This window comes from Camelina sativa, chromosome 18, assembly GCF_030686135.1.
Source record: "Camelina sativa cultivar CO46 ecotype springtype chromosome 18, ASM3068613v1".
In the NCBI taxonomy this organism is placed as follows: Eukaryota; Viridiplantae; Streptophyta; class Magnoliopsida; order Brassicales; family Brassicaceae; genus Camelina; species Camelina sativa.
In genome coordinates, this window is record NC_141897.1 from 13,145,533 (window position 1) to 13,167,478 (window position 21,946).

The following is a 21,946-nucleotide window of genomic DNA, read 5'->3' on the forward strand; positions in this document are numbered from 1 at the left end:
TTTTTGTATATATTAACTCCTCTTTACTTTACATTGAAAATTGAAAAGACTATGCATAATATGATTATTCATATAAATTTGAGGAAATTAACCATAATCAGGGTTCATAAAGTGGACGTTCTAAACCTATCCAGAGATTGTAATTTAATAATGTTTGTTCATGGGGCCAAAACCATTTCTGTTCGACACGTCTGTCCAAGAAATTTCTAAGTTGTTATGTCAATATTCTGTATTGTTTACGATCATTTTTAATAAAAAGCAGTCGAAATTTTCAAAAAGCATTGCTCTAGATAACCTTAACATATCTTATATTTAGACCGACCAAGATTTGGAATCTACCTTTGAACATAAAAATGCTTTACACATCGATGACGTGTATGAGAGGAGTTTTGCATGGTATGGATAGACCCATCTAAAGGAAACAAGAAGAGGAGTTTTTTTAGTCTAAGTAAGCAGTTAATGCTCTCTCACCTAACAAAGTAAGAGCCACGCACATATTCAACTACTCTATATTCTCATACTATTTTTTAGCAAAGTCTTCCTATCTTACTCATAAAATAACATTTGTTTGGTTGAAAACTAAAATAAGCAGACAAGCAGTAATTGTTTGATATAGTTTTAACAACTTCTGGATGATTTTTTATCTTAAGATTCGAATACGTGTTCTTCGATAACATGACTTTGGCATGCACTTTTTATGATCCCTCTTTTGATATGAACTGATTTTTTTAACACACGTTGCTTCGCCAGTTTTGTGGATTGGATAGGAGACGCTCTGCTTCAACAATAGAGAATCTAGTGGGTTGATGTTGGTATAACTATAATTCGGGATATATCATCTTTCCCTTCATCATGAAACTAAATTCAAGCTATTAGCTTTACTTAAAACTTATGCGTCTTTGTTTTACTAGATTCTAGTTAACTTAAAAGTTTTTAGACTTTTATCATTTATCGTAAACAAGAATATTATTATTTATTTGGATATAGAATTCAACCTAGATATCGACTATTGTACCACGCTGGTTGAAGTTTTTGTATTAGTTGAAACTTATATTATTTTTTAAGTTTATTGATATTTTACTAGTCTTATTAGTCTAAGCGTTCAGACTAATGTATCCTAATGACTATTATAAAATCCATATATACAAGATATCAATGTTACTAATCAAGAGATAATGATGATAGTTAAATGTCAATTTTGATTATAGCACGCTTGTAGACTTTTCCACATGCCATTGGGAAATGTTTAATCAAGTAGTCTTTTTTTTTTTTTTTTTGAACAAACATCAAGTAGTCTTTCTTCTTAAATCGGTGATACGGATGAATCTTGTACACTAGATCAAGAAAATTAGTCTCTATATATTATGATACATTATGCAATCATTCGTACCAATGCATGAAACAAATAATGTTGAAATTTCTTTATTTTATATATGTTGAAGGGTTTTTTTTGTTCAGCTTTTAATTATAAAATCCAATATTAAAACTAAGATAATAGTTTTTGAAACAAATTAAAAATATTCGAATGCATTTGCTAAATTAAAGTTTTTTTTCCTGGTAACTGGAGTTAATATTTAGAAATGATGTGTTTGACAAAATCCACATTTTGTTAGGTAGAGGGTTTATGCAGAAAAAAACTCTCAAAATTGCTATTTTTTTTCTATTTATGATTGAACTCCAAAAAATAAAAGTTAATCCCGCGAAGTAGAGTAATAGTATAATATGTAAAATACCCCGCTATCATCCTCGTCAAATTTGTAAACTATTGATAAATGATATATCAAATCTAAACTCCAAGCCTCCCACGAAGAGGAGTTCAAATCCACATTAAAAATTTTAGGCCTGGGCGCTCGGATATTGGATCGGATTCGGTTCGAATTTTTCGGATTTCGGATTTTTTGGATATTGACTCTAACATCCATTCGAGTATTTATAAAATTTGGTTCGGTTTTGGTTCAGATAATTCGGATTTTGGTTCGGTTCGGATATGATTGTCGATAACCAAAATTAAACCAAAAGTTATTGGACAATATTTTATTCGAATACTTTTTAATCTTATTGCACCCAAATAACCATATTAAGGGAGTATTAAAATTAAAAAAAAAAGATAGAAATTAAGTAAATGACAAGGTTCTCATATAACCATATAAATCATATATATATAAGTAAGGTTTCACTCTCTCCTTATTGGTCCACTTGGCAATGCAATTTTAACAAAAAAAATTTATATTAAAACACCAATTTAAAAACAATTAATTTTCACATTTAACTCACATAATATAAAACTGAAATCATATAAATTCCCCTATAAATTATGCATTAACTTTATTTCTCCACTAAGTTGTATTAATCATTGTATTAAAACAAAACAATAAATTAGAATTGTAACTCTCATTTTACTTTTTTTTTTGAACAACAGTAACTCTCATTTTTCCAAATGTAATTTTTCATCATTTCTCTTCCTATAAATACTCATTATCTTATTCTCTTAATCTATCACTCTTTCATTCTTTCATCTTCTTCCACTACTCTCAAATATCTTTTTTGTTTTTGTATTTTTTTTTGCTATTGTGGTTGTATGGGTTATAAAAAATCAAATCAAATATCATTGTAAAAGCTTAGTTTTAGAGTTTATATGATATGTATATCTTATATATATTTTTTTAATCATTTAAAAGGTTTTTCTCCATTTTCTATTTTTTATTAGCATCTTATAAGTCATTATTTTCATACTTTCTTACAATATTCACCACACAATAAGATCATGAAGTTGAAATGAGTCATATCTAATTATCTATTATGTCTCTGGTTATCTCACATATTCATGTATCATTTTTAATAATTTATAAAGATCAATATACTATTTAAAGATCAATATAATTATCCATTTATAAAGTCTATTTTGTTTTGTAAAGTCTATCAACTCTATTTATAAAGACTATTTTGTTTTGTGATCCAATTGATAAATCTGCAAAGATCAATATAATACATATTATTTTTAAATGATTTGAGGTTTTTGTGTGTTTAATCAAAATAAAAAATGATCCAAAAAAGAAATCATATTCAACTGAAACTTAAATATAAAAATAAAATATAATTTTAAAAATATCATTTAACTAATTTCTCTAAAGATGAAACCATTAATATGAAATCTAGCACTATAAATTAAATTGATTAGTGAAAAACAAAAAAAACCAAAAAAATATAAGTTATCCTTGGGGTTTTAAAATTATTGAGATTGAAGAATTCATATAATTTTATAAGAAAACTAATTAAGTTTGTCACTTCAAAAGTAATATTTTTTTATTTTGAAATATTATGTGTAAGTGTTGAGTTTATATCAACAAACAACCAAATCATGTGAATTTTGATTCGACCACTTAGTATTCCTTTTATTTTAGGTTATAAAAAATTAAAATATTTATTTATAATTAAACGCATGTAACTCCATTTAACTCAAATGTAACTCCTATCCAATAATTGTACATTAATTCATTTCTCCTACTAACTTATTTATCTTTCAAGAGAAAATATTTTTGGTTAAATTTTAATATTTTATAATTATTTTGGTTGGCTAAACTTATATTCATATTTTGGTAGGCTAAATTAATATATTTCTCATGTAAAATTATTGTTTATAATATATTTCCCAATTCAAAGTTTAAAGCAATATATCATATATATAAAAGTAAGGTTTGGTCTCTCCTTATTGGTTGATTTTCATTTAATGTTTTCTAATTTTTTTTATTTTTTTATTTGCTTTCTAATTGCTTTAAAAAGTATTTAAGACCCAATAAAAATAATACATTTAACTCACACATTAAAATAAAATTATAACTGAAAATAAAATAAATTATGCATTAATCATATTCTACCACTCAATTTCATTCAAACACAATAAATTACTATTGTAACTCCATAATTCTAAATGTAAGTTCCATCATTTCTTATCATATAAATAAGCATTCTCTCAATCTCTCATTCTCTCATATTGACATTCTTTTACTATCTCATTTTCACATTCTCTCATTCTCTTCTACAATACCTCAAATCATTTTTTTTGTTTTTTTATTTTGTTTTTGATTTCTTATTTTTGTTGTATGGGTTGAAAAAAACAAATGAAATGTCATTGTAAATTTTTAATGCTAAATTTTAATTTTAGAGACTACATGATATATACTTTACATTGTTCTTATTTTAAAAGATTCATCTCCATTATCTAATTTGGATTATTATCTTATAAGTAATCATTCTCTCCTCCTCACCCACCAATATCAAATGTTGTTATATCTCATATGTGTTGTAAGATTTTGATTCTATATTTTAATATATATTTTACATTGTTCTATTTTTTAAAGATTCATCTCCATTATCTAATTTGGATTACCATCTTATAGTAATCATTCTCTCCTCCTCTCCCACCAATATCAAATGTTGTTATATCTCATATGTGTTGTAACTTGTAAGAGTTTGATTCTATATTTTAATTTTGAAAGCATTATATATATTTAACATTGTTTTCAATTTTTATTTTATTTATATCAAAAAATATTTCTTGCCCTTCTAATCTATTCATATTTATTTTTAAAATTTGCATAGTTAAATTTAAATTCACATATGTTGGTTTTAACAAAAAAATCAACTTTATTTGAGAATTAGATGTTCCTATTCATTTTTTAAACGATCAATGTGTAAAATAATATATATAAACATTTTGTCTTCCAATCACAAGTTCCATTTCCATTGCTTAACTCCATAGTTAAACTATAATATATGTTGTCCTATTTGTAGGAACAACAACATACATTATTTATTTAATATATTTAAAGAGCAGATGATTAATCGAAATAAACATTTCTCCAAATTTTATAATTCAATCAGTACGAGTGTACTTATTACTTTGAAAAACTTTACATTGAAGTTCATATAATCATATAAGAAAACTAAAATACTATGTCACTTCAAATTTGGAAGGAAACATTTGGTATTCTTTTTAAAAAAAGTCAAGACACATATAAAAATTTATTAATATTTAACTCACTTTAAAGGCATAAAAGGTCATTTAACTCAAAAACAACTTATATCCAATAATTCCATACATTCCTCCCACAAATAAAAAAACATATATATATATATATATATTATATTTAAATATAACAGAATTTTTTAGTTAGCTAAACTTATAGTCACATATATACAATATATATACATAAGAATTTATATTACTTATTAACACCATAATTCGACCCATTATTTGTTTAACTCAAAACTGGTTTCAAAGCCAACTAAAGAAAAACAGAAACGATCTTATTGATATTAGACCAAAACATAGACATATATACATAATCACTTACACGGAAGATAATTATTTTTTAAAAATAACTTATTATTGCAACATCGACGTATGAAGAGTTTACATAAGTAGTTAATTAGAAAATCTAAAATACAATAAATGTATTGGAAACAATATCAATCAATGATAAGATTGGGTCCTCAAAAGCAAGAACAACATCCTTATAATTCATAAAAAATAAACGCCATAATTGTACATATCTAAACGAAATGGTATAAACATAGTGTATAAATACAAGTGACTGCGAAGCCCGTATATGCCTAATTAAAACGAAATAATACAAAAGAGAAAATGAAAAGACCAAAAAAAACAAGAAAGTGCCAACTACACAACAACCCACGCATTGCGTGGGAAAACACCTAGTAAATAAAAGATACGATAATATTCGATATCCAAAATAATAAAAGCCAAGAACCGATCGGTTATTTCCTTAATATCGGTTCGGTTTTAATCCACTTATTTCGGTTTGGATACGGTTCGAATTTTCGGATTCGGATTTTATGCCCATGCCTAACAAATTAATATACGTGAACGTAAAAAACATGTATCATATACATATAAGAGTTATATTGATTATTATTTTTAATAACATAGGATTAATCTGTACTTTGGAGTGATAGGACGTAAAATTGCAAAACTGGCGATTTAAAGAGTTTTTTTTTATTATTTTTCAGTGATTTTTTTATTAAAACATTACTTATTATCTAAAAGAGATATTTTCCACCGGTAAAGAAAAAGTTATGCAAAATAGAAAAAAAAAAAAAAAAAAAAAATTTTGTATAAAATAATGAGAATGTAACTAATTTTGAAACAAAATTATTTACTAAAACATCATAATATTTGAAACATAAGAATGATTAGAATAATTATTCAACAAAAGAAGAATGAATAGAATAAAACTAAAAGTGCCATATCAGTTTCTGAAAACTTATTAAAATGAAACATGTATAATTTAAAACTTCTTCTTCTTTTACCAACATTATATCTAATTTTCACCAAAATACCCACATTTAACTGAACCGAAGTACTTTAATTTAATCAAAATAACCAATGTTAACCGAATTAACAAAGTGCACGTCAGGAAGGCTTTCTCTCTCTTATCTCTCCCAAACCTTTGAGAGAGAGAAAAGCCATATCTATCGTTATCTTCCGACCTTTTGTCGGATTAGTTTTCTTGTTTGTAGTTTTAGTTTTTTGTTCCGACTTTAGTCGGATTTAAATAATTCCAAACTTAGCTTCGGTAAGTTTGGATATGTGTTCTCTCTTTTACAGGCCTTTATTTTGATCCCGTTAGCCATCGATGGATCTCCCTCGTCATACCGTCAGCTTGACTACTCTCTTAAGTTGGAACAATATCTTCATCGTCATGCTTCTTCTGAAGTTGACCTTATTTAGGTCTTAGGCGGAGCCTCCCTCTAGGAGTTTGGGTTAAGAAGATGAAGACTTGAAGAAGTCTTTTGGCAGAAATTCAAGACAGAAACGACGGGTTTTATCTAGATATGCAACGGCGAAATCTGTAGAAGAGCTCCGGTGGTGGAATTTCAAAGCCTAGCGGCGGAGTTGAGTCAGATCGTGGATCTGCACCGGCACCGACTGTGTCACATCTCTCCTTCTTGCGTGTTAACATCTGTCAACACATGGCTCCTTTTTTTTCTTAATCTTATCTCTTTAGTTAGGATTAAGCTGTTTTTTATTTTAATTAAGGATGTAAATGGAGGAGATTAGACTTGTACTCAGGCCGACCAAATGAAATTTGTGGTCCAATACAAAACAATTATTTTTTAATAGATTTTATAGATAAAAAAATAAAATTGAAATTAAATTTTAAAATTTTGGAAAATAAGGTCTACTTTTATAATAAAAAAGTAGATAAATTTAAAACTTGAAGCTAAATCTATAATTTTCGTAAAATTAAAGTCTATTTTTGCAGTAAAAATATTTTTTGAGGCTTATTTTTGTTATTAAAAATCTCAAAAAATATGGAGGCCTAACATCCATGTATCATAAGAATGGGTGAAGGGCTGAGCCTGTATTTCTATCACTTGTAATGTCCATTGGGCCTTTTCAATGAATATTTTGGCCGACAAACAAAAAATAACCGAATTAACAAAAAATAAGTGAAACATCCAAAATAAACCGAAAACCTAACCGAATTATTCGGTTTATTTTGGCAAACCCTCTAGAAATACTTCGGTTAATTGATAACCGGAAAACCCAATTCGAGTTGGTTCGGTTAATCTAAGTGGCTAAAGAGTTAATCCAGTGGTCGTTCCTCAACCAATTTCTCATAAAAAAAGAAAATAAAAAATATTTAAAAAGTAAGAGAGAATGTAGGAGGGTACTCAAATTGCTTATTTGAGAACCGATTCTTTACCTATATGTACATCTGTCTCTTTAGTAGTGGTCAAATTTTAATAAAAAATTAAAATGTTGTCATATAATTAAAATATGTATATTTTTTTTTTCCTGAGTAACGATTGTCAAGTTGCACCGTTGGATTTGCTCTAGGTCTAATGTCTATCGCAGGGAATATGCGAATAAGGAAATGAACCAAACAAAATGATTACCGTCCCTATCTATGGGCTTTGGGTCAAGGCCTCTCACAATCCCTCACTCGTCTCTTCATATAGTTATTTTCGAAAATAAAATAATAATAGTGTAGGAATTATTAAAAAATCGAGAGAACAGGCCCAAAACTAAGGCCCAGTAACTAAAAAAAATCAATAATATGAAGAAGAAGAAGGAAATTAAACCTCCTCATCCGGACAAAATCTAGTTTTACACCCTAATCAAAAACTCTGAACCCTCTCCGTATGGTACATATATACATACTTTACTTACTCGGTTGATTTAATAACAAAAAAAAAAGAACCAAAATCGAAGGCAGCGAACACTACTCTCTCTCTCTCTCTCTCTCTCTCTCTCTCTCTCTCTCTCTCTCTCTCTCTCTCTCTCTTTCTGGGGTTTTCTTCTTCTTCTTCTTCTACTTCGTCGTCTTCGTCTCTCTTCCCTTGTCTATACGTATACAACAATACACACAGGTATGTATCTATCTATATTACTCTTTTCCCCAGATTCGTATGATTCCGCACTTTTTCTTTGTTTCCCCGCACGTTTTATCGTCTCTACTCTCTCTGATCTGGCTTGGTTTGAGATTCTTGGATTCCTTCTTCTTGATTTCCAGAAATTGATTGTTTCAGTTTTCTCATACTCTCTTTTTTGGTGTTTTTTTTGTTTATGTAGCGGTTTGAAAATTAGCCGACGCTGGAGCAGTTAGATGGCGGCCGGGAGATCATCAAGTATGCCGTCACGACTCCGACAGCTTTTATCCGGTGAAGGTTCTATTGGACCTTCTATTAGACTCGACGCTGAGCCGGTGAGTTCTTTCATTATTTTCTTGGTGCTATTTAATTAGGTTTTCTTCTATTAGGGAATTTTTTTTTTTTTTTTTTTTTTTTTTTTGTATCTGCCCTCATAATCAAGTTTTGGTGGTCAGCTTTATGGTCAAACTATCATAGCTATGTTACATAGATTTGTTTGATAGTGAGTCTAATCTCCATGGTATTATGATCTTCCCTGAGTTAGTCAGTCTTGATGGGTAGACTTTTTTAGTGTGTATACATAGGATTGATTTATCCAATGTGTCTGGTTTGCTCTCAAACGAAAAGTTGTTTTTTTTTTTTTTTTTTCACCTGTAGAGTCCTTGACTGTTTTAATTTCTGGGTTATCCTTTTTCTTATAAAGCTTGTTTTGCAACCTTGTTTACTCTTTAGCCTCCTTTGCAGATTATTATTACATTTGATGCAATCTTTTAGATTTTATTTACATCCCAGTCCTAACAAGTTTCACTCGACGTTATCTTGTTTTACAGCCTCCTGATATCAAATCCTTTATTGACAAAGTAATCCAGAGCCCACTGTCTGATATTGCTATACCTCTCTCTGGTTTTCGGTGGGAGTACAGTAAGGTAATAATTATGAGACTATCTCAAAGTTTCAGGTTATTCTTTTCTTTTTCTTTTTTCCCCTATCTCTGTGGGTTTCTAACGGGATTATATTTATTTCTCCAGGGGAACTTTCATCACTGGAGACCGTTGTTTCTACATTTTGATAAATACTTCAAGACATTTTTATCAAATAGGAATGACCTTCTCTTGTCCGATAAAATGTTAGAGGATGAGGATCCCTTTCCTAAGCACACAGTTCTTCAAATACTTAGGGCAATGCAGATAATCCTGGAAAATTCTCCCAACAAAAGTTCGTTTGATGGTTTAGAGGTATGTTGATTTATTCTGGAGGCTTTGATGAATTTCCAAGATCTGTATTAGAGCTGATAAACTTAAATGCTGTATTTTCTAGTAACTCGTCCAACATCATTTATTTTTGCAGCACTTTAAACTCCTACTTGCTTCTACGGATCCAGAGGTTCTCATTGCTGCTCTGGAAACTCTGTCTGCGCTTGTAAAAATTAGCCCATCCAAGCTACACAGGAGCGGAAAGTTGATTGGATGTGGTTCAGTAAACAGCTTCCTACTCTCTATTGCCCAGGGGTGGGGTAGCAAAGAGGAGGGATTGGGTTTGTATTCTTGTGTTGTGGCAAACGAAAGAAACCAGGACGAAGGTCTGAGTTTATTTCCTTCAGACTTGGAAAATAATCAGAGTGAAGCAGATTATCGGATTGGTTCTACTGTTTATTTTGAGTTGCGTGGACATGCCCAGAGTATAGATGATGGTAGAAGTGCTAGTTCTAGTTCAAGGGTGATTCACATTCCTGATTTACACATGAGAAAAGAGGAAGATCTAGCGATAATGAAGCAGTGTATAGAGCTTCACAATGTTCCTCCGGAGCTCAGATTCTCTTTACTGACCCGGATTAGATATGCTCATGCTTTTCGTTCTTCCAGAATATGCCGGTTGTATAGCAGGATCTGCCTACTTGCATTTATTGTTCTTGTTCAGTCAAGTGATGCTCAAGACGAACTTGCATCCTTCTTTGCAAATGAACCTGAGTATACGAATGAACTAATCAGAATTGTCAGATCTGAAGAACCAATCCCCGGAACCATTAGAACTCTTGCCATGCTTGCATTGGGCGCGCAATTGGCTGTTTACTCTGCCTCTCATGATCGGGCCAGGATTCTAAGTGGATCTAGCATCAGCTTTGCTGTAGGCAACAGAATGATTCTGCTTAATGTGCTTCAGAAAGCTGTTCTATCTTTGAAGATCTCAAGTGATCCATCATCTATTGCTTTTGTTGAGGCTCTACTCCAGTTTTATTTGCTCCACATTGTTTCATCATCTTCATCTGGAAGCACTATAAGGGGGTCAGGAATGGTTCCCACGTTTCTCCCTCTCTTGGAGTATGCTGATCCAAGCCACATGCATCTTGTATATTTGGCTGTTAAAGCACTACAAAAGCTCATGGATTATAGTAGTTCAGCCGTACCTCTACTCAGGGATCTTGGGGGGGTAGAGCTTTTGTCACAGAGGTTAGAGGTAGAGGTACATCACATCCTTGGGTTGCATGTAGAGAACAACAGTGACATGGTAGATGGTGAATCCTCAAAAATAAATGGTGATCAGTTGTTATCCCGGAAGAGACTCATCAAGGTTCTTCTGAAGTCACTTGGTTCTGCTACGTATACTCCTGGAAATGCTAATAGGTCTCAAAGTTCTCATGAGAGTACTTTGCCTGCCACTTTGTCGTTAATATACAGGAACGCAGATAAATTTGGTGGTGATATTTATTACTCAGCTGTCACTGTGATGAGTGATATAATCCACAAAGACCCAACATCTCTTACTTCCCTATTTGAAATGGGTCTCCCGGAAGCATTTTTGTCTTCAGTTGTATCAGGTATACTTCCTTCGTCAAAGGCTCTTGCGTGCATTCCAAATGGCTTGGGTGCTATATGTCTCAATAGCAGAGGACTGGAGACAGTTAAAGAAACTTCGGCATTGCGCTTCCTTGTCAATGTATTTACCAGCAAGAAGTATGTTTTAGCTATGAATGAGGCCATTGTTCCGTTTACAAATGCTGTGGAGGAGCTTTTGCGTCATGTTACATCGCTAAGAGCTACCGGTGTTGAAATCATTATTGAAATTGTGGATAAAATTGCATGTTTTGGAGAGACTGGTTCTTCATCATCCTCTGTAAATCTGACGGAAAGTACTGCAATGGAAATGGATTCAGATGTGAAGGAAACATCTGGTGTCAGTCATGAGCAATTCATTCAACTCTGCATCTTTCATCTGATAATTCTGCTCCATAGAACAATGGAGAATTCTGAGACATCTCGTCTCTTCGTGGAGAAGTCTGGCATCGAGGCTTTACTCAAGCTTCTTTTACGACCTAGCATTGCTCAATCCTCTGAAGGGATATCTATTGCCTTGCATAGCACCATTGTTTTCAAGGGTTTTACGCAACATCACTCTTCTTCTCTTGCTCGTGCCTTTTGCTCTTCTCTTCGCGATCAGTTGAAGAAAGCTTTAGAAGGACTGCAAGATCTTTCAGGGACGTTCCTACTGGATCGAATTCTTTCTCCCAGTTCAGGAATTTTTGCCTCTCTTTTTCTTGTGGAATTTCTTCTGTTTCTAGCTGCATCAAAGGATAACCGTTGGGTGAGTGCGTTGCTCTTGGAGTTTGCTAATGGAAGCAAGGATGTTCTGGAAAACATTGGGCACTTGCACCGCGAAATTCTGTGGCAATTAGCATTTCATGAGGGTACCACACTGGAGAGTCAAAACGAGAAGACTGGTTCGTCTCCTGAGTCAGAGCAAGCAGAATTGGTTATAACTGCGACAGAAGGCCAAAGGTTCAATTCTTTTAGACAGTTCCTTGATCCATCTTTTAGAAGGAGGACGGCAGGATGGAGTGCAGAATCTCAATTCTTTGATTTAATAAATCTTTACCGTGATCTTGGGCGTGCATCAACCGGTTTTCAACCAAGACCTGTTACTGATGGTCCCTCTAGTTCATCAGACGTTTCTGGCAATAGAGAACATGAAAAAGATGGATCCTATTATACATCTTGCTGTGACATGGTGAGATCACTGTCCTTCCACATCACTTACATATTCCAAGAGTTAGGGAAGGCAATGCTGCTCCCATCTCGTAGGAGAGAAGATACAATCAATGTTTCTCCGTCATCTAAGTTAGTTGCGTCAACTTTTGCTTCAATCTCCCTGGACCACTTGAATTTTGGAGGCCATGAGATTGTTCCCGAGGCCTCAGTGTCAACTAAATGTCGCTACCTTGGCAAAGTTGTTGACTTCATCGATGCTATCCTTCTTGACAGGCCTGATTCGTGTAATCCTGTTCTGATAAATTGCTTTTACAGCCGGGGGGTGATTCAAACAGTTTTGACAACATTTGATGCTACAAGCCAGCTTTTATTCACAATTAATAGGAACCGCTCATCTCCGATGGAGACTGATGATGTTAAAGGAAAGCAAGATGAAAAGGAAGATGCAGATCATGCGTGGATATATGGTCCACTGGCTAGCTATGGCAAGCTCATGGACCATTTGGTCACATCATCGTTTATCTTGTCACCATTCACCAAACACTTGCTTGTTCAACCAGTAGAAAGTGGAAATATTCCATTTCCACAAGATGCTGAGACATTTGTGAAGATTCTCCAGTCCCTTGTGTTGAAAGCTGTACTTCCTGTTTGGACTCATCCACAATTTACAAAGTGTAGTTATGATTTCGTTACCACACTCATTTCCATCATCAAGCATGTGTATTCTGGAGTTGAACTGAAAAACCTAGGTGGCAGTGGTAGTGCTCGTGTAACAGGTCCACCTCCTAATGAAACAACCATTTCGACCATTGTGGAGATGGGTTTCTCCAGATCCAGAGCAGAAGAAGCCTTGAGACAGGTTGGATCAAACAGTGTTGAGTTGGCCATGGAGTGGCTGTTTTCCCATCCAGATGAAATCCCAGAGGATGATGATGAGCTTGCTCGTGCTCTTGCAATGTCGCTCGGAAATTCTGAATCAGATACAAAGCTGAATGTTGCAGATGAAGCTCAACAACAAATTGAAGCAGAATTGGTCTCACTGCCACCTGTTGAAGAGCTTATAACAACATGTACGAAGCTTTTGCAGATGAAAGAACCCCTTGCTTTTCCTGTTAGAGATTTACTTGTATTGATATGCTCAGAAAACAATGGGGAACACCGATCTGGTGTTATATCTTGCCTTCTTAGTCGGATTAGGGATTGCTGTCCCGGTTTCGATGACACAAAGAACAATCTGCTATCTGCTCTGTTGCATGTTCTTGCTTTGATTCTACATGAAGATGCAGGTTCACGTGAAGTTGCGCTGAAGGCTGGTATTGTAAGACTTGTATGTAATGTACTTTCGAAGTGGGATTCTGGTAGTATTCATAAGGGAAAGGTTAAAGTTCCAAAGTGGGTGACGACCGGATTTCTTGCCATTGATAGGCTGCTACAGGTGGACCAGAAACTAAATACTGAGCTTATAGAGGAGTTGAAAAAGGGTGAGACGTCTCTCACCATTGATGAGAGCAAGCAAGAGAAGTTGCAATCTGTTTTTGGTTCTCCACAGCTCATTGATGTTGATGATCAAAAGAAACTGATTGAGATTGCTTGTACCTGTATCCGGAATCAGCTTCCTTCTGAAACAATGCATGCTGTTCTACAGCTTTGTTCTACATTGACGAGGAAACATTCTGTTGCTGTCTGCTTTCTTGATTGTGGAGGTGTGCAAGCACTGCTTTCTCTACCGAGTAATAGTCTCTTCCCAGGGTTTGACAGTATTGCTGCTAGTATTATCCGTCACGTCCTTGAAGATCCCCAAACGCTTCAGCAAGCCATGGAATCTGAGATAAAGCATGCACTTGCAACACTTTCTAACAGGCACTCAAATCAGAGAATATCTCCCCGCAACTTTTTATTAAATGTGAATTCAGTAATTGCTCGGGACCCGATCACTTTTATTCAGGCCGCTCGTTCGATATGCCAGATAGAGATGGTTGGTGAAAGACCTTACATCGTATTAGTGAAAGAAAAAGAGAAGTCAAAAGAGAAAGAGAAAGAGAAGGATAAGGACAAAGCTGAGAAAGAAAAATCTCAGACCTCTAATGATGAGAAATTGGCAACTACTCCTGCCCCTGCGAGCACCAAGGCAACTAAAGTTCACCGTAAACCTCCCCAGTCCTTCATTGGTGTTCTTGAGCTGCTTCTGGATTCTATCTGTAATTTCATTCCTCCTCCAAAAGATGATATGGTTGAAGGTGATTCAACTTTAGCAGACATGGATATTGATCTTGCCTCTACAAAAGGGAAAGGCAAAGCTGTTGCCTCTACACCCGATGAAAAGGAAGCTAATTCACAGGATATGTCAGCTTCCCTGGCTAAAATGGTTTTCGTTCTGAAGCTTTTGAGCGAGATGCTGTTAATGTATTCTTCATCAATCCATATAATACTTCGAAGAGATGCTGAAATTAACAGTCTCAGAGGTCCCCAACAGAAGAGTAGTCAAGTAGGTGGAATATTTCATCATATTCTTCACAAGTTTATTCCATACTCAAGGGTGAAAAAGGAAAAGAAATCGGATAGTGATTGGCGGCAGAAGCTAGCAAGTAGAGGTAATCAATTTTTAGTGGGCGCATCTGTTCGATCAGCTGAAGCTAGGAAGAGGATATTTTCTGACATTAGCAGTATCTTCAATGACTTCATAGATACCTGCAATGGTTTTAGACCACCAGCTAATGAAATACAAATTTTAATTGATCTGTTGAGTGATATTCTCTCAGCTCGGTCACCTACTGGATCACATATATCTTCAGAAGCTTCTGCTACTTTTGTTGATGTTGGTTTGGTCAAGTCTCTTACTCGTACTCTTGAAGTGTTGGACTTGGACAATATAGAATCTCCCAAAGCTGTAACAGGAATCATAAAAGTCTTGGAGTTGGTGACAAAGGAGCATGTCCATTCTGCTGATTCTAACTCAAAGGATGAAAATGCGAACAAGTCAGTTGATCAAATTCAATCAGGAAGAGGAGATACTACTGTTAATGCTTCTCAGGCAGTAGAAAGATTACTTGGGTCCAATCATGATTCCATGACAGCAGATCATATGGAGAATTTTGGTGGTTCCAACACCTATGTTGGTTCGGAGGCTCTGACGGATGACATGGAGCATGATCAAGACTTGGATGAAGGTTTTGCTCCAGCGGAGGATGATTATATGCAAGAAGAAGCTGATGATGCCCGGGGTCTGGAAAATGGAGTCGGGTCGTTGGGTATAGAATTTGAGATGCACACCCACTCGCAGGAAAATCTTGATGAAGAGGAAGACGAGGAGATGTCTGGTGATGAGGGGGACGAAATAGATGAAGATGAAAACGATAATGAAGAAGAAGACGAGGAGGATAATGACTTGGAAGAAGATGATGTACATCACCTACCTCATCATGATACTGATCAAGATGATCACGAGCTGGATGATGATGAATTTGAAGAAGAAGTACTGGTTGAAGAAGATGAAGAGGACGAAGATGATGAAGATCGGGTAATACTTAGGTTTGAAGATGGAATCAATGGGCTAAACGTTCTTGATCACTTAGAGGTTCTTAGAGATCATAGATTTTCCAATGAAACACTTCAGGTGATGCCTGTTGAAGTCTTTGGCTCAAGACGTCAAGGACGAACAACTTCGATTTACAGCCTTCTTGGCAGAACTGGGGATGGTGCTACTCCTTCACAGCATCCTCTTTTATCGGGATCTGTATCACTTCCAGCGTCGCAAAGTCAAACAGGTTCTCATTTCTGCACTTTGTTCATTTCACCTTTCTATTATGGTTTAATATGTTATATATATGAATAATTATCCCTCTTTAGTGTCAATCCTGTTGATCTTCTTATAGATATGATTTGCTTATCAACTTTTTTCTTCTCTTTCTAGAGAATATGCGTGATCATATCGATGGAGGTAGGGATTCCCACAGTAGTTCTGCATCACGGCTGGATGCTATATTCCGATCCCTGAGGAATGGACGCCAGGGACATCGTTTGAATTTGTGGGCTGATGACAGCCAGCAAATTGTTGGATCTGGTGCTTCAACCGTACCACAAGGTCTTGAAGATTTGCTTGTATCTCAGTTGAGACGACCCAGCTCGGATAAGCCTTCTGATCAGAATTCTTCACTTTTGGAACCCCAATCTCAGGATGAGAGTGGGAGGTCCCAGGAGGCAACTACTGGACCTGAAATTCCAGCTGAAAACACCACTGATAATGGAGGTGCTAATGTGTCTACCCCCTCTGTCGTACTAGATGCATCTACTCGGCCTGATACACAAGCCACTGCTAATGATTCTGTCTTAAGCTCACAGTCTCAGTCAGTTGAAATGCAATATGATCAAAATGATTCAACTGTCAGGGATGTTGAAGCTGTAAGCCAAGAAAGCGGCGGAAGTGGGGCAACCTTAGGGGAAAGCCTTAGAAGTTTGGATGTCGAAATCGGAAGTGCTGATGGCCATGATGATGGTGCCGAAAGGCCTGAGGTACAGCCACCAGCTATGCGTTCAAGAAGGGCAAATTTGTCACTTGTGCCAACTTCAGCTGGACGAGAAGCTTCTCTTTACAGTGTTACTGAGGTATCTGAGAATTCTGGCCACGACGCTGAGCAGGATAATCCTCCAGCAGAGCAACCAGTAAATAGGGATGTTAGTTCTGGTTCCATTGATCCTGCATTTTTGGATGCGCTACCAGAGGAACTGCGAGCGGAAGTCCTGTCGGCTCAGCAAGGACAAGTGCCACAACCTTCTTCTAGTGAACAGAACAATACAGGAGATATTGATCCTGAGTTTCTTGCTGCACTTCCTCCTGATATCCGAGCTGAAGTTCTGGCACAGCAACAAGCACAAAGGCTTCATCAGTCTCAGGAACTTGAAGGTCAGCCTGTGGAGATGGACACGGTTTCAATAATTGCAACATTTCCTTCTGAGTTGCGAGAAGAGGTATGAGTTATTGCCTTAAACGCCATGGCGATGAATAGAATTCAAATATATCCATCTAACGTTATTTTTGTATTCAGGTTTTGTTAACGTCTTCCGATGCTATTCTTGCAAATCTTACACCTGCATTGGTCGCAGAAGCAAATATGTTGCGTGAAAGGTTTGCTCATCGATACCACAACCGAAGTACAATGTTCGGTATGCATCCAAGACTTCGTAGAGGGGAGCCATCCAGGCGAGGCGAAGGTGTTTTGTCCGGAATAGAGAGAAATGAGGGGGTTGCTTCTCGTAGGTCTGCTGCAAAAGTTATAGAGACTGATGGAGCTCCTTTAGTCAACACTGAGGCACTCCAAGCAATGATTCGCGTTCTTCGCATAGTTCAGGTAACTACCTAATGCATCTTTCACTCAATATAAGATAATTAACCGCCTTCATTGAGAATTTATCCATATTTCTTTGGTATGCAGCCTCTATACAAGGGTCCTCTGCAGAGGCTTTTACTGAATCTATGTTCTCATGGAGAAACAAGGTTTTCCTTAGTTAATACATTCATGGATATGTTGATGCTCGACACAAGGAAGCCTGTTAACTACTCAAGTGTTTCCGAACCACCTTATCGTCTTTATGCATGTCAAAGCAATGTTACATATTCACGTCCTCAGCATTTTGATGGTATGCTTTTTTTAGTCTGGATTCTAACTGGGGACAGTCGTACAACAACAGTGTTTTCATGAGTTGTATGTGTTTGCTGTTCAAAAATACCGGAGCTAGAAGTATTCTATATAGTTTTTGTATTTAATTTTGCAGGGGTTCCTCCTCTAGTGTCTCGGCGTGTTCTTGAGACATTGACATACTTGGCTCGAAATCATATGTACGTAGCAAAAATTCTGCTTCAGTCCAGGCTTTCACTGCCTTCCTTGCAAGGTTCGGCACCCTCAGACAAAGCACATGGAAAAGCTGTTGTAGTAAGTGATGATTATATGGGCAGAAAGGAGCACGAATCCGAATCTATAGCTTTTGCGTTGCTTCTCAGTCTCCTGAACCAGCCTCTTTATTTGAGAAGTGTGGCTCATCTCGAACAGGTATTTCTTTTCATTCAGTGATATGTATTAGCTTTATTTAGTTTTACTATAATCAATTCACGTATGGATGTGTTTTCTCATCATATAATCCAGCTGTTAAACTTACTGGAGGTCATCATTGACAATGCTGAAAGAAAGTCTGATACAGCAGACAGATCAGATGGGTCTGCCAGTCAGCTACAATCAACACCTCAAGGTTTAGAAGTTGAAAACAATTCAGAAAATCATGATATTATATCTGGTTCTACTGATACAATAACGAAGCCAATAGATTCATCTGCAAGTTCCTCTACCAGAGCAGAGAGTGAATCTGATGTTCAGAGTGTGTTGCTGAATCTTCCCCAAGCCGAGCTGTGTCTGCTTTGTTCCTTACTTGCACGTGAAGGGTATGTCGGATGCTTATCTACGATAACTTACTTTAAATCTTTCAATCATAGCTTAAATGTATAAGTTTCTACATCTTGTCTAACTACTTATTCTGTCCATTCAGTTTGTCAGATAACGCATACACCCTTGTGGCGGAGGTGCTGAAAAAACTTGTGGCAATTGCTCCGAGCCATTGTCATTTGTTTATAACTGAGCTTGCAAATGCAATACAAAACCTGACGAGAACAGCGATGAGTGAACTTCACATGTTCGGTGAAGCAGTTAAAGCGCTGCTAAGTACCACTTCGTCCGATGGATCTGCAATTTTGAGGGTTTTGCAGGCATTAAGCTCCCTGATTGGTTCGTTAATCACAAAAGGGAAAAACCAGCCACAGAATTCAGAAGAGCATCTCGCTGTGCTTTCTCAGCTGTCGAACATCAATGTAGCTTTGGAACCTCTGTGGCTGGAGTTAAGCAATTGCATATGCAAAATTGAGGTGCATTCTGAGTCTTCGACTATTACTATATCTCCGTCGTTGAGCTCAACAACAAGGGTAGCTGGAGTAAGCCAGTCACTTCCTGCTGGTGCCCAGAACATCTTGCCTTATATAGAGTCATTTTTTGTTACTTGTGAGAAGTTGCATCCATCACAGTCAGGTTCAGGTCATGATTTTGGGGTCCCCATGGGTTCTGAAGTTGAGGAACAGCCGAAGGGTCCAGGACCTAGCTCCAAGGTGGATGAGAAGTATGCGTCTTTTATCAAGTTTTCTGAAAGGCACAGGAAGCTTCTTAATGCTTTTATCAGACAAAATCCTGCTCTGCTTGAGAAGTCCTTTTCACTCATGCTGAAGGTCCCACGTTTTATTGAATTTGATAACAAACGTGCATACTTTAGATCAAAGATAAAGCACCAGCATGATCATCACCATAGCCCTTTGAGAATCTCTGTGAGAAGAGCATACATTCTTGAAGATTCATACAACCAATTGCGCATGAGGACAACTCAAGAACTGAAAGGTAGATTGACTGTTCATTTCCAAGGAGAAGAAGGTATTGATGCGGGTGGGCTTACCAGGGAATGGTATCAGTTGTTGTCAAGGGTTATTTTTGACAAAGGAGCTCTTTTGTTCACAACCGTTGGCAATGACTCAACCTTCCAACCAAATCCAAACTCTGTTTACCAGACAGAACACCTCTCCTACTTCAAATTTGTTGGTCGTGTTGTAAGTTTTAGCTCCCTTTAATTATGACTTAGACCGAAGTACTCTGGTATATGCGTTAATTTCTAATTTGATATGTCCAGGTTGGAAAAGCTCTATTTGATGGGCAACTCCTTGATGTCCATTTCACTCGTTCCTTTTACAAGCATATCTTGGGAGTTAAGGTTACATACCACGATATTGAAGCCATAGATCCCGATTACTATAAAAACCTGAAATGGATGCTGGAGGTATTTATACTGTTGTAGCACTTGTTAATCTTTATATACTTTGATTGGTTCATGAAATAAAGCCGCACTATCAAATATTCTTGTTACTCATGTGTTCTTCCATATGCAGCATGATATTAGCGATGTCTTAGATCTCACTTTTAGCATTGACGCTGACGAGGAGAAGCTGATACTATATGAAAAAACGGAGGTAACTTGTTCAGTCTTTCAATAGTGTCCCTGAATATTTCTGGTGTTTTTTTCCTTTTCTTCTTAACATCTAAATATCAAATTGCAGGTTACTGACCATGAATTAATCCCTGGAGGTCGGAACATTAAAGTTACTGAGGAGAATAAGCATCAATATGTTGACTTAGTTGCCGAGCATCGATTAACCACCGCCATCCGTCCTCAGATAAATGCATTCCTAGAAGGGTTTAGTGAACTTATCTTAAGAGATCTAATATCCATTTTCAATGACAAGGAATTGGAGTTATTAATTAGTGGTCTTCCTGATATCGACTGTAAGTGATCCTGTACAAAGATATACTCATGGCATTTTCTGTTGGTTTTTAAGACTGTCCAAGTCAAATACAATAAGAGGTTTTATTGACCAATATCGCCTTACATATGTATCAGTGGATGACCTGAGGGTGAATACAGAATATTCTGGGTACAGTCCTGGATCCCCTGTTATTCAGTGGTTCTGGGATGTTGTTCAGGGATTGAGCAAAGAAGACAAAGCCCGTCTACTGCAGTTTGTAACTGGAACCTCCAAGGTAAACAAACATATTACACTTATGTGGCCTTGGTCTTATATACGTTTCTTTGCTTAACTAAAGCCTCCAAAGGTTCTCTTTTGAAGTTAAATGGATTTGACAATCTGAAATGATAAATGGATGTTGAGAACAATAGATTGTAGAAAAAAAAGTGTGGTTGAGCTTTGCGTCCACTAATATTCGAAATCCAACAAACAGGTTCCTCTGGAAGGATTTAGTGCCCTACAAGGAATCTCAGGCGCACAGAAGTTTCAAATCCACAAGGCATATGGAAGTGCAAATCACTTGCCGTCTGCGCATACCTGGTAAATCTCCTTACGGTTTTGTATGATGATGATAATGACCCCCAAAACATTAGACTTAAACAAACAATATCCAAAATGCTTTGCAGTTTCAATCAGTTAGATCTACCAGAGTACCCGTCTAAGGAACATCTGCAGGAGAGGCTACTGCTTGCGATCCATGAAGCTAGCGAAGGATTCGGCTTTGGTTAAAGACAAAGAGTTCCCCAAGATTTTTCGACTTACTTTTTTCTTCCTTTATTTTTGTTTTTATTTTACATATATCTTTTGGTAATGACTTTGTGAATGAGTAGTAGTATTTCTACAATACAGTGCTCTTTTATATTATGGGCAAAGAATGATTCTCCAACCCCTTCATTGTTGTGACTCTTTCTCACTATCTCATGTAAAGTTTACTCAAACGAGGTCGTATCGTTTAGAAAGAGTATTCTTTATTGGCCCCCATCATAAAAATCCCATAAATGACAAATTTAGATACGATGCAAAACCGTTTCTCCTAACTGATGTTTTCTACATTATGAGTCTAATGGTCTGACCAGCTTCAGTAATTTGTAGTATGATAACTGTTTCAACAACATTTTCATATGCATCATGCATGTCTTGCACTCTCCATAAATTTGTTTGGAAAACGTAGTTTCTCTTTTCTCTA

At 35.9% G+C, this 21,946-nt stretch overlaps 1 protein-coding gene across 1 annotated transcript; it reads left to right on the forward strand.

Annotated features, from left to right (window-relative positions):
* Positions 1-8,112: 8,112 nt before the first annotated feature.
* On the forward strand, positions 8,113-21,646 carry LOC109125173 (E3 ubiquitin-protein ligase UPL1). The gene is made up of 17 exons (XM_087497561.1): positions 8,113-8,394; positions 8,597-8,729; positions 9,225-9,320; positions 9,423-9,629; positions 9,742-16,141; positions 16,288-17,342; positions 17,420-17,722; positions 17,807-18,011; positions 18,147-18,421; positions 18,515-18,807; positions 18,912-20,010; positions 20,091-20,237; positions 20,347-20,427; positions 20,515-20,740; positions 20,856-20,995; positions 21,194-21,300; positions 21,387-21,646. Exons 2-17 carry the CDS (start codon positions 8,631-8,633, stop codon positions 21,487-21,489), a joined length of 10,836 nt encoding a protein of 3,611 aa, XP_087353687.1. The 5' UTR covers positions 8,113-8,394; positions 8,597-8,630; the 3' UTR covers positions 21,490-21,646.
* The last annotated feature ends 300 nt before the right edge of the window (positions 21,647-21,946 follow it).

Excerpts from the sequence above, each read along its gene's own strand:
- LOC109125173 (XM_087497561.1), top strand. The coding sequence starts at position 8,631 with ATGGCGGCCGGGAGATCATCAAGTATGCCGTCACGACTCCGACAGCTT. Across the intron at positions 17,723-17,806 it reads GCGTTCTTCGCATAGTTCAG|CCTCTATACAAGGGTCCTCT; the intron begins GTAACTACCTAA and ends TTTGGTATGCAG. Across the intron at positions 21,301-21,386 it reads TTGCCGTCTGCGCATACCTG|TTTCAATCAGTTAGATCTAC; the intron begins GTAAATCTCCTT and ends AATGCTTTGCAG.